Raw genomic sequence first — 12500 nt, 5'->3', positions numbered from 1 at the left:
CACTTCAGCACCGAGAAAAATTTAAGAGAAATAATTGACTTTAACGTCATAATCACTTATAAATAAGCTGTCTCATCCGACTATTTCATTAACGTTAAGCCAACAGGATAACTAACTTTTATGGCTGACGTATAGAAACAAAAGGTCGGGCGCATTATGCTTCCATTTAATTTCATTTGATAGTAAATCCACCCAGTCTTTTAAATCCACTCTCGCGATTTTCCTGCGTATCTAGAATATTTCTACTTGAATGAAATCTTTTTATTTTTGTCTTTATTGGCCGAGTACCAGCTAAAGGAACTGGATTGCCTGTTATGTCAGCCTCTGCATTTGGAAAAAAAGATAAGAAATTGACCATAGTCATAAAGTCCCGAGTCTGATTTTGTGTTACATAGCTTACGACGAAAATGTTTTAAAATGAACGCCGAATCTTGTAAATAAAGCGAAGATACATGAAAATATTGGAGTGGAATGTCTGGAGGAAAGCTCATTGAAAAGACTAAGCGGATTATTTCGCTCTTCTCAACGTTTCTTAACACGACATTTATTGCTTTTTCATCGTTTTTCTTTTTCCTTTCCATAATGGAATTTATGAGCAAAAATTTGATAGATCCAAAATTTCATGTACCCTATCCCTATATAAATACCGAAGGCGTTTTGATTCCCAAACCATCTTTATTTTTCCCTTAATTATATTAAGCGATTGTACTGGAGAAACCCATTTATTGAACTTAATGATACTCTTATTATTGCGCTTAATATGTAGACGTCGTATTTTTCCTAAGTATAAATGCATTAATAATCTCTTCTGTTTTGTACATAGAAGCAAAACTGTTCAAATGTATGCTAAAGATTTCACTAATTTTATTTTTACAGTTTTCCTTGCTATCCTATTCTGGACATGACTCGCAAATACCTGCATCAGAAGCTCTATAACATAATTTTTAATTCCCATTTATTTAAAACTTACAAATCGCTCAGTTATTCATAAGGGAATAGCTTCTCGCTACGGGTTCATATTTTCCTCATTAAATATCCCACTAAACTTATTGATAAGGTAACAATCTGTCCTTCTGAAACATTCTATAAACATTCTATCTCTGGGGGATTGTTATACTTAAGAGTGCGAGATCTTATACTGAAGCTGCCGAGTCGGACATGGCACCTGGAATAGATATCGGCTACTGAGAGAAAAGAATTTTATGGGTTTGTTCTTGAGTGATGAAATAAAGGCCTCTTAAAAAGATACAAGTTAAACTGTTGAGAATCCTGGCTCTTATAGGGACCGGTACGAAAAGCTAATGACACTGTAAGTGGCTTTTGTATATTTCATGTGCCATCAGTTTAACCCTCAGTCTTTCCCTTTTCATCCAGAAATGGCCACAAAGAAGTGTGAGGCCGACGGACGGTGGTACCGTCGGGGAGTATATGAATGGAGCAACTACTCGTCCTGCAGCGTAGCTCAGAATATCATCCGTCGACTCTACGTTCATACGGCTGCTTACAGCATCTCCGTAGCGGCTCTCCTGCCAGCCCTCTGCATCTTCTTTGCCTACAAGTTAGTTCTTCAAAAACTAATGTTACAGTTATTGCTATGTGAACTCTATGATACGCGAAATATATGTATATATCATATATTATAATATATATTAATATATAATTAATATATAGTTGTATATAATTATACATATGTATATTATATATATATATATATATATATATATATATATATAAGATATATATATATATATATCGTATATATATATATATATATATATATATATATATATATATATATATTTATATATATATATATATATATATATATATAATATATATATATATATATATAATATATATATACATAAATTATATATATATATATATAATATATATCTATATATATATATATATATATATAACGTATATATATATATATTATATATATATATATATATATATATTATATTATATATATATATATAATATATATCATATTATATATATATATATTATATATATATATATATATACTTATATATGTTATATATATATATATATATATATAGATATATAACATATATATATATATATATATATATATATATATATATATATATAAATATATTATATATATGTGTGTGTGTGTGTGTGTGTGTGTGTGTGTGTGTGTGTGTGTGTGTTTTGTGTGTGTCTGTGTGTGTGGTGTGTGTGTGTGTGTATAAAGAGAGGTAATTTACAAAGGTTTTCACCTATGATTAATCTCATTTTATCCCTCGTACCTTCCATAACCCAGGCAACTTCGAGTTCATCGAATCACTCTGCACAAACACCTGTTCATCAGCCTCCTGATTGAAGCCATCGGAAATATCAGTTTAAAGTTGATTCAGCTCCATGTAAATGACCTCATTCAAGAGGTAAGGTCTTTTTGTTCTGTTTTCTAGAATTTCGCTGTGGGTTTTCTGCACGCTGAATAATAATACCATGATTACGAATGAGCCTCCAAAAGCCTCTCCAAAAATAACTTAAATATTATTATATCTTTCGTTCTTTCTTTCTTTCTGATGGAATTGTTATTTCTTAAAATACTTTCCGCTATAAATTACAAGCACAGGGTGCTTATCTTCGCAGTAGACAAGACAGTTATAACTGTGAACTCTTCCCACAGACACCGATACCAGACATCTTTCGAAATGATAGTATCAAAAACTAAAGGTTCTGAAAGGTTCATTCTTATTCTGTATGCGGTCGTGAATTTTTGAAATTCGGTCCTATGCGGGAAGAGTAACTAAATATCTGAATGTAGATCACAGGATTAATAATAAAAAAAGGAATATACCGGCGAAGCACAAATAACTGCCCAAGGGGGAGGAATCATTATGGTTAATAAATTTTGGTATTGCCAAGAAGGGGAAAATTTGCATAAACATCCAAACAAGAGATATTTCTTAGACTGCAAAATAAATGTAGATCATAATAATAAATGTGACAAGGAATCTCTAGCCCCCCGCCCCCCCATATTGCAAAAATACAGCCGTAGAGTTAGCAATTTATTTATTGACCTCGCGGTGGAAATTTCCAGAGAACTGGATTGGCAGCCGTACTGAAAATGAGAGATTGAATTTCAATACAAGTAAAGAAATTGACGATATATTGCGCAGACAAGAAGGTTGAATACTACTTTTAATTACGACACTCAACTTGGTCAAATTACAAGCTTAAAACAGCATTTTGAGAAGGCAACTATATGATAGAGAATGAGTGAGGATCGAATATAAAAGAATGGGTGGCGAGTTATTGGAAAAAGTGTTTAAGAGAAGAAGTAATTGATAAAAGGGATAGAGACATTGTACAAAGCACAAATTACAATGTTTGAAATGGAACTATGAAAGATGAGTTTAAAACGACGTAAAACTTCAGTAATGGATTTTAACTATGGAAACTTAATTTCAAATACTACGTCCTAAAAATTACTAAGACAGTATTTCAGACTTTACCTTCAAAATGAGCATATATTGATCTGGTTGGAGAACGTACCTGTAGAATAAAGAAAAGAAAAAAAATTAGAAACTAAGAAAGCAAAAAAATCCTACATGGATATGGTACTGTGTAGCATTTGTGCTTGCATCATTCATAAGCAATTTTATCACTTTGTAAATGTTGGTGTCAAAAAGTCTTGGACGTTTCTGTGAAGAGTGATGTCCATCTAAGTTAAGTTTCCTTAAGGACACAGCTATGTACTACGTGGGTGATAGCATAGCTTTCGAATTAGTAGTATTTCTTCCTTTAATGGTAATTTTTTTCTGAAGAACTCACATTTAATACAGCAAACCTAAGCATGAATCCTCAGTACTTTTCACGTAGCCTATTTTTTTTTCTTTTAATTTTTGGATGTATGAAGTTGGTCGATGTTTTTTTCTTTAGGTAACATTTTAGTCGCTGTGTCAAACTAAAATTTTCCATTGGTAATCTGAAAAAAATAATAAAGTTCCCTAACAATCCAGTTCGATAAAAGCTTTTTAATATCTTAGCAAGCTTAGTATTTTCTATTTATTTTGTGTCTTTCAAGAGGCTATTACATTTTTAAAAGTCCAATATATATACATACATATATATATATATATATATATATATATATATATATATATATATATATATATATATATATATATATATATATATATATATATATGTACACGCACAATCTTTCTCCTCAGAATCCTTCATGGTGTATTGCCCTTAACTTATTGAGGAGGTACGCCAACCTGACTAATTACATGTGGTATTTTTGTGAAGGGTATTATCTCCATAAGCTCCTTGCAAGTGCCTTCGCGGAACAGAACAACCTCATTACCTTCTATCTCATCGGCTGGGGTAAGTCATGACGGTATTCCTTGAAAAATTCATATGATCTTAAAAATGAGTAAGGAGTAGGCTATGATTTACTTATTTATAAAATTTAAATAAAATAAATAAATACAAAATTATAATATATATATATATTATCTTCTATTATAAGTTAATATAATAATATTATATTATATATATTATTATACTATAATATTAAATATATAATATTATTATAATTATATTATATAATGATATCATTGCATAAACTATGATATATAATATATATATATATATATATATATATATATATATATATATATATACTATATATTATATATATATATGCATATAATACACACACGCACGCATATAATCACACACACACACACACACGCACATCGATGACTTTTTGCGTGACATCGCATTTTCGACAGATACATTGATTGCTCTTTCAATGTGCGGTTTCCTATCGGCAGTGCTTCCCCTGATCCCGCTCTCCATCTACGCCATAATCCGAGCAATAGGCGCTCATAACTCCCACTGCTGGCTCGTCCCGCTCGAACTGGACTGGATCATCAACTTCCCTCCCCTTCTGGCTCTTGTAGTAAGAATTATTATTATTATTATTATTATTATTCAAGGTCACCACGTACTCCAATGAAACAAACTATATCAGGCTATTCACATTCAAACAAATCAACTGGATCATTGACTTCCCTCCCCTTCTGGGTCTTGTAGTAAGGTTATTATTATTATTATTATTATTATTATTATTATTATTATTATTATTATTATTATTGGTAAAGAAATCTACATTAATGTATTTGTAAATATCAATTAGAAATATATATATTATAATTATATATATAATATATATCATATATATATACAATATATATATATATATATATATATATATATATATATATATATATATATATATATATATATATATATATATAATATTTTTTCACCATTTCATTAACTCATGCTATTATGAGATTTTTATTTATTTATTTATTATTATTATTATTATTATTATTATTATTATTATTATTATTATTATTATTATTATTATTATTATTATTCAAGGTGACCAAGTATTCATTTCGAACAAGCTATGAGCCATTAGTATCAAAAATAAACTTCAGCTAGAATATAACATTACTGCAAAAAAGAAAAAAAAATAGGGAAAACAAAAATTAAATTGAAGACGAATAAAGATTCATAAATACCATAAAAAAAAATTATACCATGCATATAAAGCATCAGAGGCTTGAAAACGAGGTTAAGGCTTTATAAGAACTTAACTGTTAAATATCGCTTGATTCAATTAAAAGTGAGACACCAGTGAATATGCATATGCCACCTTCACTAGATATGGTGCTGTTTTCATGACAACAGGTTTTTAAAATAAGGTAGTTATGTTTATGATTTAAATTTTATATATATAAAGTCTTTAAAATAAGTTAGTATATTTATGATTTAAATTTCATATTTAACTTCATCCATTACGGTTTTACTATCACAGGGAAATATAAAATGTCGTAAGGGAAACGCCAGTCCAATCATAACCTTAATTTACCTTTCAACGAGTAATATTAAAATCCCGTTCTCATATATCATCATGATGTAGACATAGCGTTGTGTCATTTAGAAGAAATGCGTCTAAACCAATTTTCCTCGTATATTTGTGAGATGATGTTTTTCTTGACCAATTTCTTCCACAGGTAAACGTCGTTTTCCTCGTCAATATTATACGCATTTTGGTGAACAAAGTCCGGGCGTCTAACAGCAATGAACCGAGTCAATACAGGTAAAGGATTATGATATACTATTGACTGACCATTTGACACTGCATTAAAAGTATGCAGCCTACATCCTTCAATTATAATCTACCATACATGAATTTAAATGATGATTAATCAGAACAGTGTACCTAAAATACTAAGACAGACTTACAGTTTTAATTTTGCGGATAGTCAATTATTTGAAGTTGTGCTTGTTTTAAATATTAATTAATCGTGAATCATGGTGAGCAGGAAATTTGCATGGTATCAGATAAGCATGGCGGTCGTAAAATAGGCGTAAAACGGCGGATTTAATTAAGGAGACAGAATGGGTAGTAACTGACGCTTCGCAAATCTATTAGTAATCCTTCTCTATTGTTCTTGATATTCCATTTCCAGCAAACGTTGTAACTAATTATACTGATAATAGCTTTATAATAAGCGTTTACATGGTGACTGGGAAAACCGTTTATAATATTAAAATAATCACACAATTAATCAGTTCATATCCATTCACTGTGTATATTGAGTAGTGATGCTTATTTCGAAAAGAGCAAATAACATTTCTGTTGAAATAATAAGACACCGCTATCCGTTGTGGGTTCTTTTTACCTGAAGTTACAGGAAAAGTTTAATAAGTACAAAACAGACAGAAAACTGACTTTAGTCCCTAGTCCTAAAGTAATCACGACTGGTATTTAATCTTCGAAATCGATCTTGTAAAGGTTTTAGGCCTTAGAAGTCTGGAGGTAGCAGCAGATGGGTAACACCGAGACCCAGGACCCGAAATTGGAGTTACAGTATCGCGGAGATGAAAGGAAATAAGGTGACAGCAGGGGTTACGAGTGGGTAACGTGCTCGCCTACCGATTCGGTAGTCGCAAGTTCGATTCCTCGCTCTGCCAACGTGGAATCAGAGGAATTTATTTCTGTTGATTAGAAATTCATTTCTCGACATAATGTGGTTCGGATCCCACAATAAGTTATAGGTCCAATTGCTAGGTAATCAAATGGTTCCTAGCCAGGTAAAAAAAGATCTAATCCTTCGGGCCAGCCCTAGGAGAGCTGTTAATTAACTCAGTTGTCTGGTAAAACTCAGATATACTTAACTTAACCTATATAAAGAAAAACCCCTTTTTACGACAAACAATACCAATAATAAACTTAAGTTAACTGAGTTTAACTGCAACACAAGTTCAAACTTGACTGAGTGTCTTTAGAACATTTTTTGTTTATTTTGATAACCATTTGTATTTAAGAAATGAAGGATCACTACTAAAGTTTGCTTAGTTCTATGACTTTTTATTACAAATGGGAGGCTTGAGAATACTTCATTCAGTAAAATAACGTTTCGGAACTTCGTTGAGTGGCTTGGATTAGTTCTTTCTCGCCAAACTATGCAATTAGTTGCTGTGATTCCCTTTGATCCCCTTGAGGACACTTCCCTTTACTTTAAATAGATTTAAAAGGTTTTCTTTAGCAAGTCTAACATAAAAAGCCAAATTATCTTTTAACTTGTTATTCCTAAGACCTAACTTCATCGTTTTGATTGTATGGTGCTGAAACGATCAATCTTACGTTGTTGAAATTACTCCTTTTGTAGTTGGCAATATCTTGTTGCGAAATTACAATTTGGGATTTTCCGAATCACTACATCATCAAAAGCCTGAAGATTCTTGCCTTTCGTTTACTCCTACTTATTAGGCAAGATGAAGGAGAAAAAAGAAAGGTATATATTTTTTATCGTCTTTACGAAAACGAGGCAGAAGTTAATTCTCGAGAGCTTCTCTTCAAATCAACGCTAAGACAAGGAAGATATGAGAAAGTACAGGACGTCTACATAACTTCGTCTGTTTGGTAAAAGTTAGGACGTGGGGAGATTAAAGGTGAAGTAGGACGAAACGATATTAAAGTTGGAAGGAAAACGATCTATGTTGGTATGTAGAAAAAAGATGGCGCACGGCGTTCATAAAAAAAATTGATGTTCAATAGTTAAAAGGATAAAAAAAAAGAAAAAAAAAATAGATAAACGCGTTCTCAGACTTCAAGCCTAATATTTTCTGAATTGTGTAACAACTCATTCATCATCTGTTACAAAATTTCTTAAACGAAGAGTCTATTTATCCGTTAATGCAGCATATAAGGATACCTACAGACATGCATGATGTAACTGCAGAACACACGAGCTTTCCGAAAGGCTCGTGACACTTCACAACTCGACATTATAATCGTTCACTGCTCAATCTACTGTTTCTCTTGTATAGTGTCTTTTAAAAAAAACTTTGACCAAACCATTATTCCACTACTCTGCAGGGTCTGTCTCTTCACCCACCCACCCCCACTACTCATTCTGTTAAATCTACCATCTTTCGCTTTCGCTGCATAACTAAACCTTTCAACAGAAAACTCACAAAAATATTACTGAATTCGCCGTTTTCACGAGTCTATATCCCATGCTTTTCAAGAATTTCCAATCTAATTATAATAAACAAATAACATAAGCAGGCTACATATATCCTCGACAGCTTCTACCCTTTCTTCTTAGATATTTGTAACCTAATTACCCATGATCGAAAAAGGCCGGTTCATGGCCATAAACCAAAAGATGTATCAGTGCATGTATACGTTTGATAGCCTGCTAACTAACCCACTTAAAATATCTCATACTACAGCACTTTTTTGGTTGTGATTTGACAGGAAAGCCGTTCGAGCAACTATGATGGTCATTCCTCTGTTTGGTCTCCAGTACATAGTGACCATTTATCGTCCTCACGGTGTGGGTTGCGACTGGTACGACTTTTATCAGACGTCCAACAGCATCATTGAAGGAAGCACGGGAGCTGTTGTGGCGATCATATTCTGCTACACGAATGGCGAGGTAATACCATACCTATATATATAAAAATGGATGTATGTGTGTGTATGTTCCAGCATAACTCTGAAAAGCATCGAGCAATTTTAAACAAACTTGGTATACATGTGATTTACTGTCTGGGAACGAATACTGTGGGGGTAAGACATCATTGGTACCAAAGGGAGTGACATGAAAATAACCGAACATGACAGATATTAGTGTCTAATTCATAGTTTTCAATGCCGCTCAGATGAATAGAGGCACTCCTGATGCCCTTCAAGTCCAAGTTCAGTCGCAATAGGAAAGGGTATATGAGGAGGAGTAAAAAAAACAATGTAAAAATGACATATTATCAAATCCGTAGTTTTCAAGGTTGCTGACATGAACAGTGACACTCCCAATGACCTTTAAGTCCAAGTTCAGCCCCGATAAGAAGTGGGGGAAGGGGTGAGAAGGGGTGAAAATAAAATGTCCAATATGACAGATATTAGTGTCTAAGCCATAGTTTTTGAGGTTGCTGAAATTAATAGTGCCACTCTAATGCCCGGTAAGTCTAGTTCAGATCCAATAAGAATGGGGGGGCCAGGCAGACGAGAAAGGGTGATATATAAAACGTCAAAAATGCTGGGAGAGAGAGAGAGAGAGAGAGAGAGAGAGAGAGAGAGAGAGAGAGAGAGAGTGTATTATCACTACAGGACCGGGGTGAGAAGGGGTGAAATATAAAATGTCAAAAATACTGGTCAATGTAATTGAAGTAACTATGTCAACAGGAAAGGGAGAGAGTGAGAGGGAGAAAGAGTTTATTGGTTGTCAGTCTGACTTTTCACGGGCAGCACCGGGTTGGCCAGCTAGCATTACATAGAAATTTCAAACCCTCACACACACACACACAGCATGGTCATATTGACTCAAAACCTTACAAATATTCTTCATTAAGATTTCTTCAGATTTCACGTAAACTTGTCAGCTCAATCCGTGTCCAAACCCCCCCTTTTTTTCAATTAAAACCATTGCTAAATATTGTTGTTATGGCTCGTGAATGTGCCTGATATCATAAGATTCAGATTTTTTTAGCAAAAACTTTCTTTTTCTTTAGGTATTTTTTAAACATCTGATCACATGCTTAGGAATATTCTTAAATCCACGGTAGAAGGTGAGTGAAACTGGGGACTTTCAACAAGTACTTTCGTAGTTTACTTCTACATTCTTAATTTCACACTGAATCCAGGAGAGGTTGACAGGCTTATTTATACAAGGGTTACATTTTGTTAATCTTAGCAGAATGTTCTTTGAGCAAAAAAGACATGGAAAGAGGATCTATAGCTAGTCCAGGGTGGAGATTTATATTCCGCGTTTACGTGGCTTCAATAAAAATGGCCTTCAACGGATTCCTCAATAATCCACAAGGTCAATGACCAAAGGATAAGGAATCTGAAAGAACATTTGAACGCCGGCAGAATGGTGCAAACATAGGGAAAACAGTAGAAAAACATATGGGTTGAGAGAGGCGAGGCTCATTTAAGTGTGAGGAGGGGCCGACGATTTGGTGTGTGACAAAGTCAGGTAAAAAGGAAGCAAGGTCAAGTAAACATTCGGAGTTCAGCTTGGGAGACCTCCCGAGAGATGTGATAAAATTGGCGACTTGGCAGGAGGTTCTCAATGTAATGACTTTTTGCTAAATTAGCTTAGGGACCATACTACAGTGGAAAAAAGGGGAGCAGGTCCCTGAAGTGTGGGTGACTTGTCTCGGGATTTTGACATTGGTCAGTACCAAACCCTGATGGGGCGGTGACACCTCTTAAATCATCGTAAAAATATAAAGGGGAGAAGGTCATTAGAATGGTTTCCATCTTCGTTTGGAATAGAAATCCAAAGGGAGAAAATTTGTTAAGTCAAATACTCACGGGGCTCTTTTTTCGTTCACAATGCGGAAGGGAAATTCTTGACTGGGTCCTAACTTATAATGATTGTTACTCTACTTCTCGCGGTTCCTCTTCACAATTTGAATTTTATGTTATTAGTTCAAACTTATTCCCTCAAAATTTATGTTTGGCTGAAGAAAAGAAACCAGGATCCAAAGTTCCTTAATGGAAATGAATTGGATTAGGAAATTTACGAAAAGAATCCAAGTAAAATCAATACACAGTAATCTTGGGTTAAGAAATACCATGAGCAACTCCTGAAATCATCAATCTTTCTAAAGAGAAATCTTTCCTGAATTCCATTATTTCCTTGTATTAGAAAGTAAGTTTATATTTGTCCCTTTGTTCCAAAAAAACTGTCTTTTAATTCCCTTACCATTTATCTAATTAATGTTGCCAGAATACAACATAGGCCTCAATATGCAAATCTCTGGTGGGGTAAGCTTTTATTAAACTATAAGTAAATAATTTTTCTTCCAGTTTTATGAGTGCTAGTGAAACATGTTCTCAATGCTATATTACTTCGACATTCTTATTCGAATCATTTTTCCGGGTACTGAATGATAATGTCCCCCTAAACATGACACAGGCATACACTGTTACAAGCATAAATGAATTCAAGTTGCAACACGACTTTCCAAAGGCCACCAATCCTCCTTGAAGTCCCCTGATTTTAGAGCAATACATACTAGATAGGGTGACGGTAAGGGAGGGAACTGCAGTGGGGATGACCACTCCAAAAATTCTTCCTGATATTTCCTTCTTCCTGACTGTCTCCGGCAGGTTTTGGCGCTCTTATGGAGGTCCATCCAGCGCTATAAACTGCAGAGGACGTTGGGAAGGCGCAACACGAGAGGAGGAATTAGTGGAGGAGGTGGAAGTAGAAGAGGAGGTGGCGTAGTTGAATCAGAAGGAGGAGTAGGATTAAGAGGAGGAGGAGGAGGAGAAGGAAGAAGAGGGTCGAGGGTGGGACACGAGATCAGTTCGGAATTCTGTCTTGTTCCGGAACACATGCTTCACTTGCATCAACAACACCAACAGCAACAACTACAACCACAACAGCAGCATCAACCTCCACAAGCATAGAGTCTACCAAGTCTTCCAAATACTCCCTTAGTTTTACAGCCTCCAGAACTTCCTACGCGTAGGTCTTCTGTATATTTTGTACATTCACAACTGCAAAAGCTTTTATCATAAATGTCTGTTATAGAAAAAGCATTACGTGACTTGCTTTAATAATACGCTTAAGATATATCACACGAAGCTATAAAGCTATACAAGATAGCTTCAAGTGATTAGAGACCGTGTTGTAAGTATGCACTCACGCTTATGTATACGAGCACAGCTGCAAGCACAAATGCACACATGCACACACACACACACACTATATAATATATAATATAATATATATAAAATATATATATATATATATATATTTATATACACACACACACATATATATATATATATATATATCTATATATATATATATATTTTATAATGTATATATGTGTATGTATATACGCATATATATTTTATATATACATATATATCATCTCTCTCTCTCTCTCTCTCTCTCTCTTCT

The 12500-nt window shown here is 33.7% G+C and overlaps 1 protein-coding gene and 1 long non-coding RNA gene across 7 annotated transcripts in view; one reads left to right on the top strand and one right to left on the bottom strand.

Moving 5' to 3' along the window:
- The window catches only part of LOC135206907 (uncharacterized), a 497699-nt gene that overhangs the window by 383294 nt on the left and 101905 nt on the right, over positions 1-12500 (bottom strand). The window lies entirely within an intron of this gene.
- Positions 1-12500, top strand: part of LOC135206904 (uncharacterized) — a 99714-nt gene that overhangs the window by 84479 nt on the left and 2735 nt on the right. For 3 of the 4 annotated variants that reach the window (XM_064238387.1, XM_064238386.1, XM_064238388.1), the window contains exons 7-12: positions 1375-1558; positions 2297-2417; positions 4218-4374; positions 4827-4954; positions 6081-6166; positions 8837-9017. In XM_064238387.1, the coding sequence (XP_064094457.1) occupies positions 1375-1558; positions 2297-2417; positions 4218-4374; positions 4827-4954; positions 6081-6166; positions 8837-9017 (857 nt within the window). Of the gene's footprint in view, positions 1-1374; positions 1559-2296; positions 2418-4217; positions 4375-4826; positions 4955-6080; positions 6167-8836; positions 9018-11698; positions 12060-12500 lie in introns of all 4 variants that reach the window. The other variant, XR_010312838.1, reaches the window with a different exon arrangement.

The sequence above is a fragment of the Macrobrachium nipponense genome, chromosome 31 (genome assembly GCF_015104395.2).
Source record: "Macrobrachium nipponense isolate FS-2020 chromosome 31, ASM1510439v2, whole genome shotgun sequence".
In the NCBI taxonomy this organism is placed as follows: Eukaryota; Metazoa; Arthropoda; class Malacostraca; order Decapoda; family Palaemonidae; genus Macrobrachium; species Macrobrachium nipponense.
Note: the sequence above shows the minus strand (reverse complement) of the source record. Positions and strands in the feature narration are given on the sequence as shown.